Source organism: Styela clava, chromosome 15 (genome assembly GCF_964204865.1).
Source record: "Styela clava chromosome 15, kaStyClav1.hap1.2, whole genome shotgun sequence".
Classification (NCBI taxonomy): domain Eukaryota; kingdom Metazoa; phylum Chordata; class Ascidiacea; order Stolidobranchia; family Styelidae; genus Styela; species Styela clava.
Window position 1 is genome coordinate 13040378 of NC_135264.1, and position 26614 is coordinate 13066991.

The 26614-nt window shown below is 34.8% G+C and overlaps 1 protein-coding gene across 1 annotated transcript in view; it reads right to left on the bottom strand.

Moving 5' to 3' along the window:
• The window catches only part of LOC120334181 (homeobox protein cut-like 1), a 42187-nt gene that overhangs the window by 4601 nt on the left and 10972 nt on the right, over positions 1–26614 (bottom strand). The window contains exons 4-22 of the mRNA XM_039401634.2: positions 24999–25136; positions 24422–24545; positions 23681–23757; positions 23012–23078; positions 22738–22888; positions 22169–22234; positions 21928–22050; positions 18838–19063; positions 17300–18114; positions 16998–17223; positions 9237–9346; positions 6421–7527; positions 5979–6108; positions 5442–5581; positions 4545–4719; positions 4099–4257; positions 2720–2817; positions 1009–1387; positions 293–493 (exon numbers count right to left, since the gene is read on the bottom strand). Coding sequence (XP_039257568.2) covers positions 293–493; positions 1009–1387; positions 2720–2817; positions 4099–4257; positions 4545–4719; positions 5442–5581; positions 5979–6108; positions 6421–7527; positions 9237–9346; positions 16998–17223; positions 17300–18114; positions 18838–19063; positions 21928–22050; positions 22169–22234; positions 22738–22888; positions 23012–23078; positions 23681–23757; positions 24422–24545; positions 24999–25136 — 4512 coding nt within the window. The remainder of the gene's footprint in view (positions 1–292; positions 494–1008; positions 1388–2719; positions 2818–4098; positions 4258–4544; positions 4720–5441; positions 5582–5978; positions 6109–6420; positions 7528–9236; positions 9347–16997; positions 17224–17299; positions 18115–18837; positions 19064–21927; positions 22051–22168; positions 22235–22737; positions 22889–23011; positions 23079–23680; positions 23758–24421; positions 24546–24998; positions 25137–26614) is intronic.

Here is a 26614-nt window from a genome sequence, read left to right on the forward strand (position 1 = left end):
AAGATATTTATCAAAAATTACTAACACTGTACTAAAATTCTGACACTGTAACTAGCCAAACTTTATCAAAATCTTGCGTCCGTATTAGCGAATTCGATTTTCATACATTTATAATCAACTGTTTGTATTTCTTCATTGGGAAGGCACAATTTAAAATAAATTCAATAGCCTATTCAAAAATATTATTTCAGAGCAGTACAGAAATGTTATTCTGTACAGAAATGTTATTCTGTTCCGTAATATTTAAATTTTGAAAAAATAATATAACATAATAAATAAAAATGATACGTACCCCATTTTTTTTCCATCCATCTTTCCAATTTCAAATTTTTAAGTTGTTCTATATTATTTGGGTCGGACAGCCACAATTGCATTCGGACGAAGGGTTCACGGCCTTTCAGGCTGAGTGATCGCCATAGCTTTGGTCGAGACAGCAAATCACTGACAGAGCCCTGTGTCAGTCCCAAAACAGCCTGCCCAAATATTCTTTGCCCTGAAATGAAGTATTTCAAATTAGTTACTTTAAAATTCTAGTTAATATGATGGATTTTACAGATCATCAACAAGCGTATTGGAAATATATTTCCTATAGTGGAGGAGAGTTATTTCAACCGCCTTTTTCAAATTACGTCACATTTTTGATATTACTGTTTACATATTTTTGCCGTTTTGTATTACTTTTATCGAAAATTCAATTATACTTGGTAGGCTATGCACCATTTCCTTTAAAAAGTAGTACACATCAGTGGAAGATTTCTTGAGAATGGATAACAGAAAAGTTGTGAAAATTTCCCCACAATAAGCTAGGCTAAAGAGACCTTATCACAATATCTGAACAATCTGATTTTTCAGACATTATCAAGTCTCACATCTCGTACTTACTAATGCATAGTGTAACGCTAGTAACACTTGCTACTCAATAACTTCACTCAGAGCTCAATCTCCTTTACTTCTATGTGAATGAGGGTGATGTTACTCTGAGAGCATTTTTTTATAAAAAAAACTTACCTATATTATGTTCTGTGAGAAGATCCTTCACTTTTCTTGTGAGTGCAAATGTGTCTAGTTTCGGACAACTCGCTGCTAACTCTTGAATATTGAGCATTTGTTGTAGCGGGGTAATAGGGGATCCATTGTTTGATTGTTCCATAGCAACAGGGGCTGACGTCCTAAAATGCCTCTCCAGTTGATTGAATGCTTCTTCAGGCGGGGAGGAACTGCTTGAAACGGGGGTTGTATGGGGGTGCAAATCATGGGGTGAAGTTCGATCCAAACTTGTGTGAGCGGAATCGGGTGGGGTAGCAGATGGTGGCGACATTGTCACATATTGAGCATTTGAATCTAACGTTCCATTTGAACTCGGTGAAGGTTCCCTGCTGAGTTTTGCCTGAAAACAAAAACAAGAAATTACTATAAAAACCTTAATAGACCAGGTTAGATGGAGATATTGAAAATGGAGAACTTCAGATATGATTTGAAGTTTAGTGTTAATAGGTCTTCAGTATGACCTTGAATTGAAATACCTGACCTTGGGATAATGGCTATATCATGTGGCATAGTTGGACAGTAACAAGGAATCGCGAAGCATTACAGATCTTTATTTGAATTGACATCAATACTACCATATGTTGAATTTTATCAAATATCAATAATCACAAAAAAGGGAAAAATGAAATGGTATAAAATTTAGTTTGTTCCTAATGTGTCTATATGTACAAGTTATCACAAAGTGGGATAGTCATACATGGATATGGATAATTTTTAATTCTATTTAAATCATATATCTGGACTCCTCCATTGATAAAAATGTATCTAACAAAACCCACAGATTACTAGACCTAAACAAAGTAAGATATTTCAAATTGCAACTGGAACTAATTCCAAATATTATATCTTCAAAATTTACATTATTATGAGAACTGCTTGCTGTAAACAAATACGTTTGTGTGACGTCGACAACGTGATTAATAATAGATGGCCTGATGCGAAAGGCAATCGAGAATTTCATCGTATTGTAAAAACTGCGAGAATGCACGCATATGAAAATCAAATTTAATGTTGAATCAGATTACAAATATATCAAATGTTTTTTATATTATTTAAAAAAAAAAAGGGTTCGACATAAAAATGAAATAAGCATTTAGACTTGCATATAAAATGTCAAACAACGTTTTACTAAGAAATCCATTAATCTAAATCAGTCCTAAAAATGTTTAATTATATTAGAAATGTCCTGCTTGTTTATGTGATAATCTGTGATTGCTGAACAGGCCTAACGTCACTGGAATCACACTTAGCAAAACAATCTCCACACAGTGTTAGAATTGGGTTACCTATGTATTTCCAAAGCATACGGCTTCATTCCAAATAAGTCAGGATGGATATATGTATTTTATTTTTTGAAATTTGTTCAATATCATAAAGTAACATATTTTAGATTATGAATATAAAAAATTTCAGAATTACAAACAATCAATTTGATACAGCCACATTATGTAGAAAATAAAATAATCTTATTGTTTCAATTTTCAAAACATTCAACAGTTTTGGAAACAACCCAAGCGAATTTGAAAAAAATAATGTCTGACAACACTGAGACAGTGCTTGCTTTTCTGATGCTTTGCTAGTGGTGAAAATATGAGATATAAATATTAAAGTACCATGTATTCAAGATATTAAAAGTTTTAAAATAGTAAATCCAAAATGAAATCTTATCTACCTGATCTCTAGTTAAATTGATTGGATCTCCATTGCTAGAGTCAGTCGGACTTCTCGCCGCATTTTCAACTGCAGATGGATCACTAGTCAGTTGTGAACCTAACAAAACAAAAAATAAAGAAATAAATAAATACTACATGATTAGATTTTTAATTTTCTATGAATATGATAATAGAAAATTCGATATAAATTTTAAATATGTGATGCAAAAAAAAATACTGCTTCATATTTAAAAAATATGGTTAAATATTCCATATTAATAAAAATTAATAAATTTTACAAACACAAAGAGCATTAAAAGCAATACTGATAATATGACATTTCTATCTATGCTGCGCACGTTGTCATAATGGTATATTATGGATTTAAATATCAACTTTCATGTTACAGTCTACCAAGAATTTCATAATTAGACATGTACATTTAATGCATAGCAAAAGGCGAGAAGTTCGGGCAATACCCGTGATTAAAAAGAGACAATTTCAAAGTGTACGTTCGCTGTGTGTGTTGTGCTTGCCGGAAGTCGCATACAGCCTCACACAGCTTTGTAGGTTTTGGCTGTTCGGAGAGACGGGCGTGCTAACTGCGGCGTGTGATGGATGGCTTTTAACGCACGATCTTTCTATTTCCTGTGCCTGCCTCGCAAGATTAACCCTCTGCGTTCTCAATTTTATTTAAAACATATAATCTTATTGATTAAGTATTTTGTGTAAAGCGACAAAAGGTTAATGCACAAATGTACATTTTATCACGCACAAAGTTTCAGCTAAAGACGACTATACAGGCCACAAGCAGAAACCGGAATTATAATTAGCGATTGAGAATATGTTGTATAATGTATTGCTATATGCAATTGCATGAATTTCTTATCTATGTGACATAAATCTATTCTCTACCCTATTTATAATATCATATCCAAAAAAAAAAATTATTTTATACATTCATAATTTTACAGTTATCTTCTATATTGAATAAAAACTACATTTCATTTACAAAATTTCAATTATTTCATTCAAACTGTATATAACAAAAATTTGAAAATTTCAAATTCTCTACCACATATCCGTTTCTAAAGTTCTTCAAATGTTTGGAAAAACACACACACAAGTCACTTATGTGTGACTATATCTTGCGTGAAAATAAAAAAATACAGTTGAACTATTTTTCACAAATTAGTAAATTCACATACAAACACACATATATGCAACACATAAAATTAACATATTTGGTAGATGAAAAGCAACATAATATGTCCTATTATCAAAGATCAAAAAGATGAAATTGCCATAACAAAACAAAAGTATTAAACTGAGATGTAAGAAAAATACACATTTACGAAACAAAAACATCCTGTTTTTATGAAACCAAATCATGACAAACCTGCATGTGTCGGCAGCAATCCCCCAGCAGTTGCATCTGTGAGCCACATTATCATTCGAGCGAAAGGTTCTCTACCTTTGTGTGTTAGTTTCCCCCATGGTTTCGGATGGGATAAAATATCACTGACTGTACCTTGTGAGAGCCCTAAGATTTTTTCGCCTGAAAATAACATAAAAAATGTTATTTTAAAAGTTAAATTATAGTATTTGTTTAAGTTCTCTCAGTTTAAAAAACAACCCAAAGACTGAAATCTATGATTCGTATCATTACAGAATTTGCATAAAAGAATTATTAGCGCCATTATCATTTTATATAAGGCTTTCATGCATCACAATCTTTATTAAAAACAGGACAGACAAAATCGGAACGACATCATCGTTACAGAAGTCAAAATACTTACACAAATAAAAAGTAAGATTATTAATAAAAACTACAATTTGAATTACCAAATATCCTTTGACATATAGCGTGCTTCGCCAAACGATCTCGGACTTGTTTCGTCACAGAAATAGTGTCGACCTGTGACATTGATAATCTGTGTAATGCTTCAGGTGGGATAGGCGGCATCAAATCTGACGTTTCGATAAACTGTTGATCATCGTTGTAATCAGCTTCAGCTTGCTATAAATAAAAAGAAAAATATGTAAAAATTTTATCTTTTTATCATAGAATGTATAAATGTTAGTGATAAAATGTACATTTGTGCATTAACCATTTGTCGCTTTGCCCGAAATCAGTAAGATTAAATAAAAATGAGAACGTAGAGGGTTTATCTTGTAACCGTCTCAGTCAAATTTGGAATATAAAAATTTAAAATATTAGTTTTTATCTAAGTTGCCATTTTTAAATTCAATTTAATCAAATCATAGTAGTTATCATAGTAGTGATAGAAATCTTAACTCAAATATAAAAATGAATATTACGTCAAAGTCCGCAAATATTGACAGCAAAAACAGAACAAAACACACCTAATTTTCAATGTACATGACCTCTGTACATTATGCTTAATGAGGAAGTTTTACATTGCAATAGAAATAGATTTTATCAATATATCAAACAGCTGATCTCATTTTTTGAATCAAATTATTGATAACCGGTAGTTTCGTCATATTTTAGAAAAGATGGATCAATATTTGGTAGTGGACAATAAAGATCAATAAATATACTATGAATATTGTTTTTATTGAGTTTAAAAAAATATATCACGGAACAATCGGAAACGGTCAAATACTTTACACTTTTTTATTTTGTTTGCCATATTTTCTTATACATCGTTTAGCAGAAAAACAGAATATTTGTCAAAACTTCAGTGAAACTTCACAAAATAAGTCCAATTTATTTACCGTGTGGTGTTGTTCTTGCGGGTAGTTTGCATATTTCGAGCTCGATATTGTATTCGTCAAAGCTGAATAAGTTGGGACCGGGCTTGATCCATGGTGAGGATGAGATTTTAATGTCAAAGGTGGCAACATGCTGGAAATACCTGGAAAGTAATATTGAATCTATAAAAAATCTTATAGATATGGCTATCATTTCACACAAAGACATGTTATACAAGGAGGTCCAATAGGTGCGCTTATATTTTTACTGATTGATGCCTCATTATACATATCTTGATGTGCAGTACTAGAACAGGCTAACATACTTAATTCATTTATGGAAAACCACGTATTTATGGCTATCTTTTAACACAAAGATATGTTAGACAAGGAAGTTTCATGGATGCACTTTTATTTTTCCCTTATATAATATTAATTCCCCAGTATATGTATTGCATGCCACCAAATTTATTATTAAAATATTAAAAGCGGAAGAGTTTACGAAAGGGCTAAAACATTTCACAAATATTGCATTCTCTTAAGTACGAAGTACGTATTTACCATTTGGTGCGCCTTCCACAGTTGTGAAAGAACTTTGAGAGACTTGAGAAAAACCATGCTGAGTGTGATCATCTCTATGTGGATTATATAAAGTTCCTGTTGTCACCGGACTTAGTTCAGTGTAGCTTGCCTAAAAAAATCAGTTTTACTTTTATTCAATAAAGAAAGTCAATGCATAAAACTACAAATCACTGTTAATGAAATATATGAAAGGTATAATGAAACTTTGAATGTGAAAAATTGTGTGATATCATCATTTAAACTTTTCTAAGGAAATCTATTTTTTATTGTTACTCAATAACATTACTTCAGATGTTATGTGATTGTTCACAAAAATATAAAGATTTTGAATAAAAGATAAATTTTTATAATTTTCAAATTTTAAAACATATAACAAAGCATTTTTAAATGAAGAAAATAAAATGCCAATACGATTACTTACATGAGAATCAAACAGTGAAGAAGATGTTTGAAGTGACGACATATTTGATGATAACATGTTAGAAAACGTAGTCGGAGTAGTACTGGAAACAGTAGTAGCGTCGCGATCACCTTCGTCGAATGCTGGACAAGACAACTCCCGAAAAAGTACCGGTGGGTCTTGGAGTAAGTTTGAAGAATGCCTCGATGGTGGCGAGAGTGAATTAACTCTCTTTCTCAGCGGCTGAATTTTTTCCAATTCTGTGTCAGATTTCGTAGTCGGAGATCTTTTCCCGTTATCGTTCATGTAATGAGACTCAGCACCCATAAAGGGGGAACTGTAACAGTGTTGCCTATCCTCGTTATCACTAGTTGGGGTTCCAGCCCCACTTCCTCTTGAATTACGAGACTCTTCCGCAGTGGGAGACAAAGGTGGCGGAATAAATGGGTCGTTGTATGTTGTCGTCACAAAAAGACGTTGCAGGCTATCAGAATCAGGTTGAGAACTAATTAAACGCTGATTAGCAGATAATAATTCTTCTTTTGTAGCTGTGAAGCCACTTTTTGATACTTTGTCTTGACCAAAGTAATCTGAAACTTCTCCGCTATCTCGAGGCTCAGATTTCACTAAATGATCTTCTTTGTTTCCACTATGATCAACACTTTCCTTATCAATATAACTTGAACTTGACGTAACCTTTGACCTGTTGTGGCTGGAATGACTATTGCCACTAGCTGTTGTCACAAAAGATTCATTCTGTTCTGACTGAGACTCAGAACGAATGTGCTTATCTTTGTGCGTCTTCTGTAGCACCCTGCCGCTTTCATTTCCTGTTGTACAGCGTTGTCTTTTGATTAATGATGGCATGCCTGTTTCAAGCGTTTGCTCTACAGCGACACTTGTGGCAACAGTTTTCACTTTTTCAGTAAATCTTGAAACAGCATTGTCTGAATAAGAACAACGACCAGCTGCGGCAACGGTCGTCATAGTTCCTGTTGAACTTGAAACTTTCGAGAAACTTTTGTCTGGTGACGTATCACGATCAGGATTTAAAAGAGAGTTTCTGATATTGGTTGTATCACTTTCTCGTTGATAAGTATAAAAGTCTTGAGATCGTTTGATTTTTTCCTACAAAAAAGAAAAAAAAAACTGCATTACTTGAAAGATATAAATAAATAAACTATTGTTCTGTAATTTTGATAACCCGAATCTAAAAACAAGATAATGACCATTGAACATGGTATTGTAGGTATTTAATTTAACCTGGGATTTGAAAAAAACAGGTATTCAGAATTCCTGTTTAAATAAAAAAATAATTTTGGGTGCTCCTGAAGTATGTGCACCAAGATGTCGCATAACCTGAACCCTAACCTGGTACACAATCTGAGTTCAGGTTGTGCAAATTTCCGAAGGTCCTAATTTTGTTAGTTTTCATTTAATAATTTGTTGTCTATATCATGATTTTACTGCAACATCTATTAATATTCCAAGTAATACTCAACTATTTAAGTATGAACTCTATATACTATAGACCCTTGCTATCAATCGGAGTACTAACAGCTAATTTTGGCCGATTTGAACACTAGACAGTGTTATAAAATGTATGAATTTAAATATCTCAAGCTTCCGAATCTCTAGGCAAGCTAGCAGTACAACAATACCAGCATCATAAAAAGGGATATTTCGTTCCCAGATGAAAAGTCACGCTAAACGACAAGTGCAAGTCTGTTACGAATCGCAGTGAATGCGCAGAATCCATAAATAATTTATGGTAAAGATGCAAACAGTGACGCATCGTTGAGGAAGAGCCCTTGCTGGTATCCATGTCTAAAACCTTGACAATAAGTATGTTCAAGCATTGGAATTGGGTAAATCATGGCATTAATAACAAGAATTATCATTGGCCACACTATGTCACAGAGATACAAATAAATAAAAAGTGTATTTTGATGATTGCCAAATTATTCTTCGTAGAAAAACAAATAACAATATATACAAATTATTCAGACTTTTTATTTCTGAAATATTAAACCATTTTACAAAAAAAATCAGTAAAAAATACACTTAAATATTAGCCAATAGGCTGCTTTCAACCCAAAATAGTTAATTTAAGAGTAAAGGCTGAGTTAATTCAAGATTCCAATCCCAAAATTATAGACTACACTGAAACAATATTGGTCAATGCATAACATAAACCAAATTTATAAACTTTAAAGACCCAATTTTCACCAAAGCCAAGGTACATATATCCCACCAAAGATGAGAAGTAACATCACATCTAATCCCAAAGAAACAATGGCCTCTGTATTACAGAGAGAGAGAGAGAGAAACAAACAGTTTGCATTTGGTCAAATGTGGTGCTTATTACACAGCTGGATACTAACTGCTGTGTAAGTGAAATTGCTTGAGTATTACATAAATAAACAAATAAATAAACAAACAAACAGCCTAGATAATATCTAACACTTTAAGAATAAGATAGAATAGTAAAAACCAAACACAGCTTGCTAATTATTAAAAAAATGTATACATTGGGCCATACATGCAAAGTGACCAGTCACTATTTTACTGATATGCTCCTTTTTTATTATGTTCATAATAACTTAGGTTAAGGATGAATTGGATTAGACTGAGTTGGGTTATTGCCACACTTTCTAATTTATCCATATATAACATAATATATATCCGGAGAAATAACATGTTAGTACTGGATATATATAATACAATACTTGCATATTTCTTATTCTTGAAAAAGTGTATAATACAGATGTATAGTTCAGGAAATAAGCTGTTGAAACGAACAAAATCAATCAATTAAAAATGACATTTCTTCTCACCTGCTCAACTCTCATTTCCTCACGAGCAGCGGCCAATATGTTGGCAATAGCCTGTTCCGAATCTGGATCGGCTTGCCTCAAAGACGACTGTGTTCTACCACCGCATAATACTGTGTGAGTAAGTATGAAAACTAGGTAAGGAGTCTGCTTACATCGAAGAAAATCAAGCAGAACAAACCGAAAAAACTTTATAAACTTAAAATGCAATTATATAGTAAATAATCTGTTAAAAATTTAAATAAATGCTCATATTAAAATACCAAAAATTAACAATAATAATTCGTAGACATCTTTTCCATTTACTCGACAAATACGTTACTTCCCTTCCTAACGAGAATCGCGCACGCTGGCTAATACCGACAGCAAATTGAACAATTTTAGGGAGTTAAGTACGCTTTTAATCAAATAACGAAGATAACATACACGCAAGCACAGAAGCAATTTACAGTTATGTTTGCGAAAAAACTGGCAACAGTGATAGCAAAGAAATTGTAGGTATGATTTGCAGAATAAAACGCATTGTTAAATAACGTAAAAATTCCGTCGAACAAAATTTTATTTTACATTTTTGATAGAAAAATAATCCTCGACCAAAGCGAAAGCAATCGGGAAGTGCATACTCAACGAACATGTACATTACTCGCATGGGAATGGGAATTAGGATCTACGGCAGATGAAACTCTACTTCCAGCTGAATAATTCATTGCTGGAGCGAATAATAAAACGAGATGAAACTCGAAAACCGAGCAGCCGACGAGAACGAGTGAATTTCCTCTACCTCGCTATGCACCGCGGGGTAGCGAAAGACGACGGGCGTCAGCGAGAATACGAAAGTGAGTAGATATGAGCGCCATATGGCGAGCCTGCACCGACGAAGCAGATTAGCAAAGACGAGCCGAGATTTGGTATTTTACGACGACGGCGTCGCTGTCCGTACGGCAAATGAAGTCATAATACCTTGTCAACTGTTCAACCATTTGTATTATAATAATTAACTTATACAATTTCGGCGATTACGTAGGACAGGACAACCATGGTGACGTTCAAATCCCCATATCCAAAATTCGATTTCGCAATTGAAAATTTACATTTAAATGATTTTGTTACTTAAAATAACCCGACGTTAAAAAATCTCACGGTACGCATCATGTTTTGAATTGCTCCAACGTATTTAGACCGGATTCTTATATACCGTTAAAATAATGATGTAAATCATTAAATCCAAGCTAACAAATCAGATGCGATAAAGCAGTCCAATTACGAAATAACAAAAGTACTTTGTTCTATTTTGCAACATCCAGTAACTGCACAAATAATTTATTTTTCATTTTATTATCTTTTATTTTTCGTTATGATTAGTTTGAACAATCACTAAAATATTACTGAAAAATAAGGGCAATTCAAATTTGCCGCTCTGATTCGTTTTTTTTTTTTTTGAAAATTTTAAGCGACCTCAAGGGTAGGATAAAAAAATATACAGAACTAGTCTAACGCGTTTATCTATCCTGAATCTAAAACTTATTAAAAATAATCTTCAAAAGAACTATAGACGGTTGCAGGGATCCCAAAACTACAGAGATAATATTCCTCAAAAACGGGCTTTCACATTTGAGTACTACCTCTCCGCCCTGATCTTACGGGCCAACATTTTTACAACATAGATCTGCGTGTAGAGAACCCCACGAATGACGAAATCAAATCTGAACTAAAGGGAATGGGAACTCATTTCGCTATAGGCGTACGTGATACCGACAGGTGCATCCGCGAAACAATCCGATTAGTTACGAAAGTTAGCTGGTCGACTCAAAGGTGTTATGCGCAAAAACTACAATTCATAAATACACACCGGAAATCGCTCCAATATCCATTATTGTATTTCCCTTTGTAAAGTAATACAAACGCGCGAAGAAAAAAAAACGGGAATTTGTTTTATTTGATCGAGATAATCCTACGGAAGCGTGTTATATTACCTGAATTATTAATTTTCGGTATTTACATGCAATTAGTCGAACAGAAATGCATTTTTTGACATTTCTAACCAACTATCGAATTAAACGAAATATTCTCCTTCAAGTGTAATATTTACGTCAGTGAAAATATGATTTAAATAGAAATTTGGAATACGTCATGATTTTCATGAAATGGTATTGCATTAATCGCAAGATTGAATTGTAGAATGAAAAAAAAACTATTCGAGGATGGGATATTTTGTACGGGAGCCCTCGCGATTTGAGAAAAAGTTTTTTTTTATTTTTCATTGGCCAGGGCTTCGTACACCAGAATATCCCGAATATGAAGATCGCCAAATTAAACGAATTTTTACATCAATTTAGGATTTGCTTTTTGGATGTGAACTTGATCAAAAGTTAATTTCAAACCGTGATATTATCTCAGAGTAGTACGGGGTGTACTATGTCGCAAGCTGTCACGCGTAATTTCAAACAATAGAATGCATTTCGCGTCATTTGTCAATTGGGATTATTAATACGGCGCTGCACGATTATAAATAAAACAATGGCGGCAATCGTTCGGAAAATAATTAACGCACGAAATCCGAGACAAGAGTAAAAAATAGCCGAGCGGCATATCAGAGCTGTGCACTAAGCCTAGCCATAAAAGTATTGCATATTCAGGAATAATAATGAAAAATAAATCGTTTTTTTTTTCAAATTTTCGGAAACATCGTTGGTCAAGAGATCTTATGTTCCACTAAATTATATTTTTTATCACACTGCTCCATTCTCTGAACCAGGGTTGCCAGATCTCAGTGATGAAAAATGCCAGGTCAGGATACAAAAACACCACAAAAAGCCAAGAAATTTTTTACAAAGTACGAAAGCCCCATGATTTGTCAGATTTGGAAATATTGGCGCAATAGTGGATTTGCACAGTATGCAATATGCTGATTTAGAGCCATCAGTTGATTAAGTGAGCCAAGCAAATGTCTTTTTCGTTGTGAATTGTATTTTAAGTCGCTATCATAAATGATTTCACTTCGGCCTGCTCTGAACATTGATACAGTCAAGCTAGCTGAAAACTGAACTACTGAAACAAAACTATCAGTTACGCGCGCCCTACCAGCTACCCTTCTTATGTGCCATCGCCTTCGTGAATATGCATAAGTACAACGCAAGAATAATAATGACTATTTACTAACAGCAGTGTGCAGCGAGTCTCTTGAATCGCATAGACTAAAAACGAACTACAAAATCAATAAAAGTCGAAGAGGCTCACTAAATAACTGGAGAAAAAATAATACAGAAGAATAAGAAGTATCGTAGAAAAACATCATCTTATAAAAACAACAAATTTGTACACACGTAAGGGTTAATTTCGATACTAATTGTGTAATTGCTAGAAATCGTTTCAAGCCCCCCCTATACTTGTGACGAAATCCGATTTTAACCCTTTCTGCACTTATCGTAAAACACACACGTCAGCGAATCAAAAGCAAAACCAGTAAAGGGTTTAAATCTCAATTGCATATTCTGTAATACCCGACTCAGAAAAAGAGTGGCAATCCACTTATTAGCAATTAGGTGAAAGGCATGCAATTTTGTGATTAGCGAGCGACCCAGGCACTTCAATTTTTCATAAGCACGGCACCAAATGAGTGTAATTAGGAAACTACGTCCGCTACTCTTGCGTATGAATTCTAAAGTATATATGAAACCTTGAATTTTGACGACGCGACTTCGTTGGCCAAATACATTAGAAAGCGACATCGCGCTGCTTTAATGCAGTTTTGGACCAATTAAGGTAACGCACTGGTTGAAAAGTGAAAAAACGTATAAAAAAAAATATTTAGTATATTGTGTCCTTAATTTACAAAGCTGCGTAAAACGGCTTTCTGTGTACTGTATACATTTAAAAAATATCAGTTTAACTAGCATTTCATGTTAATTCATTTCATAAAAATATTGCTAGATTGCTAGACAAGCATTACAGTTAAATTATGATCAGAGACAGCGCTCTTTAATCTCATTCATAGGCAGTTAACGTGGTATACTGTGCGCATACAATCGCAATTACACACAAAAAAGCTTATTCCTACGTTTATTTTTGAAGTAAAATCTGTATGAAAATGGGGTGCTTTCGGTCGGGGTAACATATTAACCACAATGTACGATTTCCCATGTCGTTAAAGCGACATGCTATCTCCGTAAGCAGTAATGTAAACCGAATAAGAATAAACAACTATTAGAATCCTCGCAATCGAAGAACTACAGCAACAACCTTCCCCGAAATGTGCAATTTTGCCACCGCTATATCATAGACGAGGAGATGATGCGCAATAATGGCCAGTGAAATAACCAACAACCATAGTTCGTTATTAGCAATACAATAACCTCGTATTTGTTGCGAGTAATAATAAATTTTATGCACTTTCGGTAATTCGTACGCTTTTAAAAATATCATTGGGTCTCCCATTGTTCGTGAACCAATATGGCGGACACCGGAACGTGGTATGTGTACCAGGTTAGTTTCTGGTACAAATACTACGGGAGTCACTTGGCTAGTCCCAGAACTCGTAATAGAACTAAAATATGGAAAAATGGAATAAAATTATGGCCCAACCCTAACCTGGTACACACACTACGGGAGTACTAAAACAAGTATCCATTCCTACTTCTACACTGCATCTGCATATGGAACATTAAAAATATTGTTGTACTTTTCTAGACTAGTACTCTGAAACAAAAAAATACGGAAATTCAATTCTTCAAACTCTATTTTTGTGTTAAAATTGCACTTTGGGCTCAGAATATACCGATTTTAAATGTGTGACTTTGCTACCGAACTAATTCATAAACAGGCATATCTGGTAATAACAAACGACAAGAAGTAGCCAAACCACCTTACCTGTTCCATACATTTAACTATCTGTAATTTAACGTACCTTGAGCTAGTAATGCGCTCTACTATGAATTACATGATAACAAAAGGCCTGCTGTGATAATCAACTTTGACCAATAAAAACATTAGACGCGGGCGTCAAAATAACGGCGACGGATAATCGGTCGAATTAATCGGATTTTAACTGATTATACTTTGTATATGAGTGGGTGATAAATGGGGCGGGATAAATTGGCGACGTTCAGGGGACATTGTAACCTATCACTCTTGTCTCAAACAAATAGCAGAGATTTTTAAATTTTAAACCGACGAATGAGAGTCATATTTATTCATTCTACATTATACGCATACGAATCCGCCAGCAGAAAAGCCATGGGTGGAAAGGCAGTTGGATAATCTCGCATATAGTGATAGCGAGGTGAATAAGTGTAATATATCCAGGGAAAATATTGATATTCTTTCCATATATCTAAAAGTATGAGAGCCCTATGCACCTGCAAAGCGGGAGTATAAAAACGAGTAAAAAATAGATTTTTTATTATGTAATTGTTTCCAATCGCTTTATGTATATTGTATGTGTATTAAACAGCCATCGCTAATTAATACTTTGATACAAGTTTCTCAATGCAATCAGGAACTAGGAAACAAACAACTAAAACTGCACTGTGACTGAATAATACCGCTCCGATGTCCTATTCATCTCAAACTAACTACTTTATCCATCTGAGACGAAATAACCAAATGAGCCAATCCAAAGCGAATTCCAATGTTTAGGAACTGACAAAGCGAATTTATCGTTTTTATATGTTTCCACAAAACTAAAACTCCCTGCAATAAAATCTAGTTATGGATTATGCATTAATGATTGAAAACTTTTAAAATTCCAACTTATATTTGCGACTATTTATTATGAACAAGACGACAATTCTGTTCCGATACACTTCATATAGTTCACACACTTGCTATACCTCAAATATTTCTGACTAATAAAAACGACGTTACTTCGAACTATAACATGACTTACGGCGCGTAAAGTCTGTCTTAGCATACAAGCAGTCTCTGCATGTTCCTTCATTCACAACCGTTTGAGAGTCGCGCAAAAGTCGTTAATTTCGCTAACGGAAAGCGCTAATGTAAATTGAGTCCAATCGGGAAACAATTGACGCAGCACCGCGTGAACGATAGACGGCAACAATATTCTCGTTTGCGTAAAAGAACTAGAATTGAACTCCCATGGTGTTAATTTAAAGGCATGTGAACAACAATGCCAAGGGCTTCGTTTCCATGAAATTATCGAACTTCATTTGGAAAGCAGCGCAACCACGAGTTTTCACAATATGCATGGCATGGGACAATTTTGCTGGTAATGCCGCACCAATATACAGAAAAAGGATAAAGATGAGAATTTCAAATTTATCCCAGGGGAGAAGAAAAGCCTTTAAAACCAAGTCCATGGATATGAAACAAACAACTGGATGACTATCCAATACCCGACATGGACTGTTAACCTGACGAGAGGTCGTGGTTCGCCGATTACACCGTTTCATCGGATTTCCTCTCCACGCAAGTAAAGATGGAATTCCTATCCTGCCCCGAAACGGATTAATCGTATGGTGATTCACCTACTATCGTCCACAATTACCAGTCCATATCGAGTATGGGAACAGTGAACCAGTTATTTGTTTCATAAGCATTGAATCTGAAATGTAGATTTTCACTCATGTTAACGACAATTGCTAATTTGCGCATGAAAGAGCTTTAAGTTGTTTGAATGAAACAAGATCATTGAGGCAAATAATTTGACAGGTTTTGGCAAACGAATAGCCGGAGACGTTCAACGATACGCCGACAAACAGTATTTTCCTGGACGCGACTGCGTCACTGGACGGCACGCTTGACATCGTTTGAACTTTGTTCCCTCGATGCCGTTTTTAACTATGGAATAGGTGAGGTAACTCGCCGGTACCGGTACCCGACCTGGTAGAGCTTTCCCTGGTCCTGTGACGATGATTCATGGTTCCTACCAAATAATCTAAGTTACAACTAATTTATTGAATAGTTTACAGTACTTGTAGTCAACCGTACCCCAAAAAGCTTCCGAATTTTCGCTGTGCAAATTTTTGTTTTTAATTTCGTTCGTCACTACACAAAACGGTAAAAACTCATTTTGTGATGTGATGATATAAAATATAAAATAATTAAGGCGATTTTCGGCGTAGGTATATTTATCACAAGCCAAGTGTTTGATTAATTAGTTTTGGGCAAAACAAACAAAATAGCAGACTTTCGTGAATGAGATGTTTATTGGTCTGGGGAACATGTATTATTTTAAAGCGTCTATCTAATGATTATGATAGTATCACGCGATAAAATGATTTGAAGCATTTTGCCCGTTTTGTCATTTCTGAACATTAGAAACACGATTCTACCATCATTCTGATCGATTCTTAATTGTAGCTCATGTGGTATAGGAGGACTCAAAATAACAGGAACGAGAGAAAACATAACTATTGTGCAAAGCATCATAATTTACTGAAACATTTAGTGATAGTTCATCTGACATTAGACTAACAATTGCGCAAATTTGACTAGGTACGTCACACAAATTGTCAGAGAGATTATCACGGGACACGGTATCTAAAGAATGATATTTCAACGGATGTTTTTCAACTCAAAAAATGTGAATTACACAACGAAATATATTGTGGGGGAAATGGCGGAAATTACCAATGTATCAAGTTTGTACTATGTTATAACAAATGATACATCCCTCCACATAGACACAATAACCAGATAAATAAGCAAATAATTAATTACACATTTCCTGGTATCAGTTCGCAAGTTCTGCTTAATTTTTTGATTACTTACGACATCTAGAGGAGAAAAAAAATCGAAGCATCCTACCTCTGTCTTCTCGGTCTTTCCTTTGCAATGATTTCAATGCATCTACGTTACTGCTGGATGAGACGAAATCCAACATCTTGAAAAAGGGCTCCTTGCCCTTGTAAGTCAACTTGGACCACGGTTTTGGCTTGGATAATATCTCACTGACTGATCCTTGGCTCAATCCTAAAACGTATTGGCCAAAAGCCCTCTGTCCGATATTATTAGCTTGAAGCAATTCTCTAACCTGATTATAAGAATTATTAAACAGTGAGACAAACGAATCACACATTAAAATGAAAAACCATATTCATGTTAACTACCTGGCAAGTTAGTTCTTCAGTGTCTACTTCTTCAAGATGTGCTATTTGATCTCCTCCAAGGCTATGCCTTCGAATTTGTGATAGAAAAGATGTGTCGGAGTCATTATGAGAAGTAACAGCCGAAGTGCGCAATGTACTTGGGTCACTCACATGTCGAGAGTTAATATTATTACTGCCACCCCATGCACGATGATGGGTTGAATTCTGCGAAAATGCTTCATCATAATTTTCATTGTCTGAACTATCGGAAAATTCTTGGGTATTGTGGTAATTCGTTCTGGAATTGCTAGATAACTTAGGTGACAATCCAGGCAAACTTGAAGAACTTGAAACACCAAGCTTCTGTAACTGCGACAAATATTTGGCAAGTAAATGCGATTCGAAGTTTTTTGGAATCGTATTGTTGCTACGACTCGTTCCAGGCCTATTGTGGGGGCTGAATGTTTCCCGACCCGGGGTTCGAAATGAACTTCTAGATTGATTTGCCATGTTTAAACAACCTCCAAGAGCGGAAAGTGGAGAAGTGTTGATATTTTGAGCCGCAACAGCAGCTTTAATATTCGCTAAAATTTTCAAATTCAATAAAGCGTTTAGTTGTTGGTTTTGTAACTGCAACTGTGACAAGGCATCAGTTGGTTCAAAAAGTTGTGAATATTCTTGAGATGGGCTAAAGGAATTTATTGTTTGCGAGGGATGAGAATTTGTAGAAAAATTTCTATAGCGTGATGATGTGCTTCTTTCTCTTCCGCGTCGAACTCTTTCCGGTGACGAATGCGGTGGAGTGATCGGTACGGCGTTGCTTCCTCGGTGACTACCTGTTGAAAAGAGGTTAACAAGCTGGGATGCCGCATCACTGTATAAGCCAAGTGATATTTTGTTATCTTTTATGATGATTACTGATAGCAGATAACACAAACATATAAAGAAAACATCAAGAAATGAAAGATAAGGCTAATCACAGTGATGCTTATCCTCTTGTATAACCTCTAATCAACATCAATACCACCCGTAAAAAGCACAAATTCTATATAGAAAAAATTTGTAACATTTTTTTTTTCAGAGAAATTGCAAACTTGTCATTTTATTTTACAAAAAAACAAGAGAAAATCATCCCTGTGATTCGAGAATAGGTGCAAAACAACAGAAAACAGACAATTCCATGCACAAATATCGGACCTGATGGATACAGGTCAGGTATCTTTGAAAGGCTTTCTTTACCTATTTCTAAAAAGCCTTTCAAACTGAATCTACCGCTCCGCATCACAGACTATGTTTCTTGTTTCATGAAGTCAGACTACGATTAATACACTGGTTCATATACAACACATAAATAAAATGGTGTCGATATTTCTGAAGTCTTCAATACCTCGAATCCTGCTCTAACTCTGTCTGTATGAGCTTTTTACGTCTTTCAACCTGGCGTATATATATATATACTCTGCGTTTTGAGTAGTAGACACACTGAACTGTCATAATTCTCATTTATACAAGGAGTTTTTTGGACAGACAACATGCACACAAGAAAATCTGCTACTCACCAGTCAGTTGAGCGTTAGCGGCACGCAAAGCAGTATTTTCAGACTGTTGCGCTCTGTTCTTTTCAAGCAGTAACATTTCAAGACTTTTAGATTTTGACGAACTCGAATGAAATTGATCGCCGCTCGGTGTAGAATCCAGAGTAGAGAATTCAGTTGATTTTATGATTTGTAATTCACGCTTGATTTCATTGTAGTCTTCTCTTTCTTCAAGTTGCCTCTGGAGCTCCTAAAACATCAGAGAGATTTACTATTATGTCGAAAAAATGATTCTCTCGTAGTAACTGCACCAGATTAGGGTTAGGCCATAATTTTATTTCGGACTGTCTGTTTTAGTCAAGTGAATATACCCCCTGCCCATAGGTTCCAGTCACTTTACACAAATGGAAGTGAAGTAGGCAAACAAAATTAGTTACTCGGTATATTGGTACACATACTTGCAGCGCCAAAAAAACTTTAAAAATAAAGCAAAGAAAATTTTCCATTAGAATAGGAAGAAACCATACGACTAAACAGCTCAGCTCCCACCACAGTCACACATGTAAGGTAGATCAAGAGGAAAAGATCAAAGTTTGCCAAAAATCTGGTTTCAATGAACCCAAGAAACTAAAAGCAAGAAGATGCATATATTACTAACAACTCTTTTCCTACCATTAATGCCTCCATTGGAATTTTAGTTCCAGGAGGTGTCGTCTCGTATGTACCATTGTGGAAAACTATTCCAATACAATATTTTGTTTGCTAAGTGCTTTAGTGCTATTGAATTGGTTTTTGTGGGACTGACTACTTCATCTAATTCTATGAATTTTGCGCTGGTGTAGTGGTAGGGATGGGCAATGTAGAATAATTTACTATTCTAGAATATTCTAGAATAGTTAAATCGAATCCAGAATACCGAATCCTATTCTATTTTCATACTTATTCAAATAGTGGGAATTTCTACATTGCTGGATTTAGATGGTAAAAAATTGCAAATGTATTACTTACTATAAATGTATTATCTATTTGGAAATGTCCTGAACATTTGAATTCATTTGGTACTAAACAGGCAGTTCCCAGGACAATAGAATTTAGGAATATTACAATATTTTTTGCCTTCAATTGTTCCAAATGTATGTGATCCCTAAATACTGATATGCTAAATTAAGACACGCTTTACACACTTCAATAGTAAGCGGTTAAATACAAAATATACATGAAACGGCGTTAAATCATTATTAATGTAAGTCTGCCGAGTATACTAAAACATACCCGCTGAGAATTAATTAGATGCTGAACCAGCATGTGGCCACTGCAACCTATGCGCCGTTGTAAAATATTAAATTTAACCACTATTAATTAAAATCAACCTTCTATTCTGTGAGACACGTAAAACCAAGTTCCCGTAAACGCGATTTTGTACTTAGTTATTAGGAAATAACATTCATTCACTCATTTTCTATGATTATCGTTACATATCATTATCTACCCTGACTTGGCCCTACTCAAATTCAATACGTCACTATCTTCGCCAGATGCGGCAACTTTTTTCAAAATTCATCGGCGACTAAAATACTACAGACTTTCGATCAAACGTGCGTCTATCTTGAACGATAGAAATGTTATCATTAATCATTATCTACCCAGACTTAGCCCTACTCAAATTCAATACGTCACTATCTTCGCCAGATGCGGCAACTTTTTTCAATATTCATCGGCGACTAAAATACTACAGACTTTCGATCAAACGTGCGTCTATCTTGAACGATAGAAATGTTATCATTAATCATTATCTACCCAGACTTAGCCCTACTCAAATTCAATACGTCACTATCTTCGCCAGATGCGGCAACTTTTTTCAAAATTTATCGGCGACTAAAATACTATAGACACTCGATCAAACGTGCGTCTATCTTGAACGATAGAAACGGACCGAAAAATATGAAATCTTTTGAGAGTGAAATTTAAATGTGACAGTTGTTCGCGTTTTGCGATATAACTTTGTGTTTCGGAAAATGGTATAATAAAATTATTCGTAAATAATATTTGATCTAAATTAATGTTATAACATTTAACGTCTGGCTTTTGGTTTACGTGCATCATTTTTTTGGGAAAACTCGTAGGTCGCGAAAAATCATTTAATTTAAAATGAGGCAAGGCACGTCTGTAGACAATTAAAGATTGTTGCATTCAGATTATCGGAATATCACCAGTAAGTCGGCACAAATAACGCTAGCTAGATAGCAAAGAAGGAAAACGCAAAAATGGTGCAATAACGAGTCCTCGCCGTGAGGTTATATTACCGACTTCTTGTCCTGAATATGCCGATTGAAATTACAGTGTTTGATGTTTACCGATTTACGGGTTCTTTGCGAGCAGACGCAAGTTTAATTAAACGAGAGAGATTTCCACGCGAGAAAAACGCTCGTCTATAATTGATAAATTAGAAACCCGAAATACGGCGCCGGAGAGGCGGGAACAGAATCCTGTTATCGGATCCCGTTGAATTCGAATCCTCCGGATTCGGTATTCTATATTGCCCATCCCTATGTAGTGGTATGTATGTATGCAAGAATGCTTGCTACAGAATGACTGAAGATGACTATTCTAATCAATTCCATTATTGGTGCATTACTGGTTTGATGCAGTTGTTTTGATGCCAGTTGGCAGCTGGGGCACCACCACGGTATTAATAATTAAAAGCAGATAAACATGAAACCGTAAAAAGAAATTTTAGCTTAAGAATCGGATAGATAGATACATATAAAAAAAAATAGTTTAATAGACATGAAAAAGTTGTTGCCAATGCCAAATACTCTGGCAATGAAATACCGGGGCCAAAATTAAAACTACCGATTAATCACCGCATAGCTGATTGGTTAACCCACTAAACCCATATCTAACTGCACCAGTAACTATTCAGAGATCATTGTTCGTTATTCAATAAAGTGTATTATGAGCTTTCGCGAAAGGTAGGATAAATCTGAAATCCTATCCTTGTTTGCTGATGCAGCAGCAAAGAATGTAATTGTTCCTTATATTTCAATTGTTGTTAGTTTAAGGACTTGTTCAGGACATGGGCCATTCAAAAACAAGACTGATAAAAAGTCCAACCTGTACAATGGAGTTCTTATTGCTTAATTCTTCTTCCAACTTGGCAATAGCAGAAGCAGATGTGTCTCGCAATTTTCCCATTGATCCTTGAAGATGTTGGACATCTTCCACTAACTGACTTATCTGAATAGGACATTTCATTCGTATATCTGTTAGTTGTCACATGAATGAATTACTGTAGAACTGCAGAACATAAAAAAAAAATTCTCGACTGTAAAACTTTAACAGAATTTTAACCCACCTCTTTTTCTTTGTTGGCAAGTTCAGACTCCAAACTTGACCTTGAAAGAACTTCAAAAGCTTCCTCCTGTATATTGAAAATAATAGAAAAATTATCTGAAGATACTTTGTTACTCAAGACATTACTGGTATTAGAACAAAAAAGAGTTTTCACACAAATTTTACTTTCAAATACTTTTTACAATAACATTGTTAGTGGACATTGAGTGAACCTATAATAAAGTTGCTAAATTCTTGTCGTTGAGACAAAAATAATCAGTTTACCCCGAGTCTAATTGACCAAGTCACTAGAGGTCTTTGATCGCTCCCTCTCAGTCTCAGGCCTTATCCGATAAATCAATATGGAAGAATTGTCAGAATCCAATATTGTTATTATTATATTTGAGATTATATGAAAAAATTTATCAGTTTTACAGCGGTTTAATTCTATCACGGGATAAAACTTTAAAGAGTCCATGCTTTTCACAAGTACACATCTAGTGAAGGAGTATTCTATACAAAGATGCTAGTTTAATATTTCATAAATAAGCTAATCTGGAAGTTGAAGATACATAAACCACAGCACCCTACCATTGCGGTTGTTGAAGGTTTCTCATGCTCGTGGGATCTATTGCCACCGTCTAGCAATTGTTCTCTTAAATTTTCAATTTCTTTTTCAGCGATTGCATTTCTTTGAGATGATCTGTCCAAATCTCCGAGCACAAGGTCCAACTCTGCTTGTCTGAAAATAAAATGATTTGAATACAAAAAAGCAATGCTGAAATACATGGACACAATATGTAACATTTCTAACAAAAATGAATCTGATTTTCATCTGAAGGAGAAATGTTTATATCATACATACTTCGCTGCAGTTTCTTCATCATACTTTGACTTGAGATCAAATAATTCTGCTTGAGAAGCATCAAGAGCTAAAATATTATCAACAGAATATTAATTTAACAAGAGAGCAATGGTCAAATATATGGAAACAAAAGCCACAACGAGGTAGTAGTATAGGTATCTAATTTTTCACAGTACCCGTATGGACACGTAGCTTTCGAGACATCAACTGACCACCAGATCACAATGAGTGCGGGAACCGGCATAATGTATGCAATTTTTTATTTTGATGACGTCATCCCATACAAAAAATAAATCCCATAAAGCCCACAGAATTTTTTTCAATAAATGAAAGTAATAGCCTTTCAGAGACGATAACAATCCTTATCTTTAACCACTAAAAATTTCAAAGCAATTGGTCCGATAATTAAAATGGAAAGGCGATTTTTTCGATAAGAAAAAGAATTCCAACAACAACGACATCCTACCAAAACAATCTATAGGTCCACTTCATGTCCAATATCAAATATAATATTAACTTATATATTATATGTTTAATAAATTTATACAAACTTTTACAAAAAGATTAACTATATCATCTCGATAGAGAACATTGTTTTAGAATTAAAATTGGAATGAATTCGTATGTCTCAGCTTTCACCATAAGATGTATCTTAGCCAACTCACATACCTGCTTTGAACGTAGATGCCATTTGCTCTGCTTCACCCAGTTTCGTGGCTATCAGCAGCTGAGTCTCTTGTAGTTTTCTAAAAATGAAAAATAAATTAAATATAAAATTTGTCAGAACTAGGAATTAAGAACACATTTTAATACAAGATATACCGTACTTATAAGCAAATGGATTTTGTACTCATTTTCCACAATTTCAGTAAAATGAAGCAATCTTCAAATTATAGGCTGAGGAGTGATTTGAGGGAATATTTCAGATTAGGGCTTGGTTAGTTAGACTCAAAGGACCACAACTTTTCAGCTTCTGCATTGCTCAATGCTCACACAATTCATTATACACCAGGGCCTAAATGGAGGCGTCAGACCAGTTTAACCAGAGTTTAACTTTCGCTAGAAGAAAAATGGGTCCTAGTCTCTCTTATATGAAGAGCAACACATAATAAACGAGAAAACTAAACATAGCCTCAGCAGATGTCATCAAGAGAAAAGTTCAATCAGGGCATATGCCAAGGAAGGCCATTGTCACCCATGGTTTGAGGATGATTCTTATAGAATACCGTATGCTATATCGATATTGATATATGAATGTAAGTGTTTGATGAAGTGAAATAAGGTTCTTTCTGTCAAATGAATTTCATATCTCCGAAGATACTTATACTGTTATATTATACTCAATAATAATGTTACTATATACAGAAAGTCGATGTCACTTTTAAAATTATTATTTCTCAGATTTCTTACTTTTCTTTCTCTTCAAATTGTTTCTGCAATTCTTCATTTTTCTCTAGAGTGAGTTGTTTCGCACGTGTCTCCGTTCCTTTCTCAAAATCCCTCACTCTCTCGCGAAGAGTTTTTATCGTAACCTCTGAATCAGAAAGAAATAGGAAGATATAATGTAAACTATAAGATAGAGTGTTACCGTAATTTATGAAAATCCTATCAAGGCATGTTTAAAATAAATCAAACATTCGAATTGATTTAAAAATTTTTATATTTTAAACAATACTTTTCCATGTCTTATGCTCAGAACAAGGCCGCGAATGAGTGGTCACTGATACATAAAAAGCTATACTTTTGGAAGGGCCTGAATTTATATTATTACTATTTAAAAATAAAAAACTAGGCAAATCAATCTTCAAATTAACTTACCTGCATTACCAAGTTTCAACTCATTGAAGGTACATTGATTTATATGTCAACAAAATGTATTTCAGAATATACTCAATATTAGATATTCACAAAAAATTAATTTAGAATGTATTCAGTTCCGGGAATCCCTGATTTTATCATTTGACAGTATTCTGAAGTGCTTTCATACCTTGATTTTTGACTTCAGCAAATTCTTTGTTATATTCCGCTAGAGTTTCTCTCAGTTTCTGATTTTCAGTTTCGACATCATTTAGTCTTTGTGCTTTACGCTGGTATGACTCCGCTTGTTCAAGAGCTAAAACCGGGTCTGAATTGAATAAAAAGTTGTTTACTGTACCGTCATAATATAAAAAACACAAATAAATGTATAAGTATAACCATCAACCTCACAGCAAGAACTAGCTTCAAAAATATAGCAATGATTGAATTTTGCCAGTTGCGTGGGGGTGATATTTTTTTATGTACATGGAAAAAATAAATTTTTTATGCGACTCAGCTAGATATCTGAAGTTGGTTATATGCCCCACCGATGAAAATTGTTGCACACTCCTGGTCTTAGCAGTCCCATTCAGTGGCGCAACCAGCGGGGGGGGGGGGGGGGGGGGGTTACGGGGGTCGTGTCCCCCCGTTGGAAATTCATTTTTTTTTATTACTGTCCTACGTTCAAACAACGTCGTTCTACCGTCATAACAATCCGGTGAAAACTACTTTTTTCCAGCGCTTTATCACCTCGACGTAATTTAACACCGCCCGACTTCAATCATACCTTTTTGCTGTTAGTTACGTAATAATCGCTATCCCCGCGTATATGTTTGTATTCGAAAATGTGATATGTTACCTCAAAAAAGTAGAAATCGCGCGCTGTCGATGCGAATTGAAAGCGACAATAGCATAATGCTATCTCTCTCTCTCTTGTGACGAATACTCTCGTGCTTCATCATCTTGACGCAATGTAACGCCGCCCTTCTTCATGTTATAATAATGCACTAGAAACTCTGAAAATCTGGATACGAAAATTATTTTCGGAAAAATATTGCTTCGATTAACCTAAGATTTTCTACATATGAAAGGCCAAAAACCGAAAACGCCGTACACATCCTACCGCCCCCGTCCACGTTCTGAATTAAAAACACGGTGTGTGGCAATGTGGCACAGCAGTAACTAAGAGTCGTCGTGAAAAGTTTTCAATAAACTCCGACTTGAAGTGCTGATAAGACGTCGAGGACGTTTTTGGTTGAAATTTTTTTACATTTGTTATCGTATATTTCAATTTAGTTAAGATATTTTGTGCGCCTCGGCAATAAACCTAAAAGCATATCCTGCCCTAATTAATTGTTTTCATCCTCAGTTACGAAAGTTGTTAAGTTCTAGTTATCGAACTTAACGAGAAATTTTTTAATTTCCGCAATCTATAAAATAGCTTCTAAATATTATTTGGTTTCTATCGGAGATTTTATCGTTCTACCGACGTCGTTGATAACAATATCGTTCATTTTAGGTTGGAGGTATTGGTTTATAATCAAAAAATTATAACACATAACATGAAAAATTTAAATCAACGCCGACTCGAAAAGTAAAACACGTTTTTCCATCTTTATTCTACCATTATTGGCGGACGGAAACTTGGGAATCGGGTTTAACTAATTTGATTATGATGACGATGGTAAACAAAAGTACACAAACATACCATACCGTTCTTAGTTTTTAGTCGTTATTTCTCTGTCCTTTCTTCTTTCCATGTGCATATTAAGACCATGAAACTTGTTTTATTTTTGAACTCTGCGC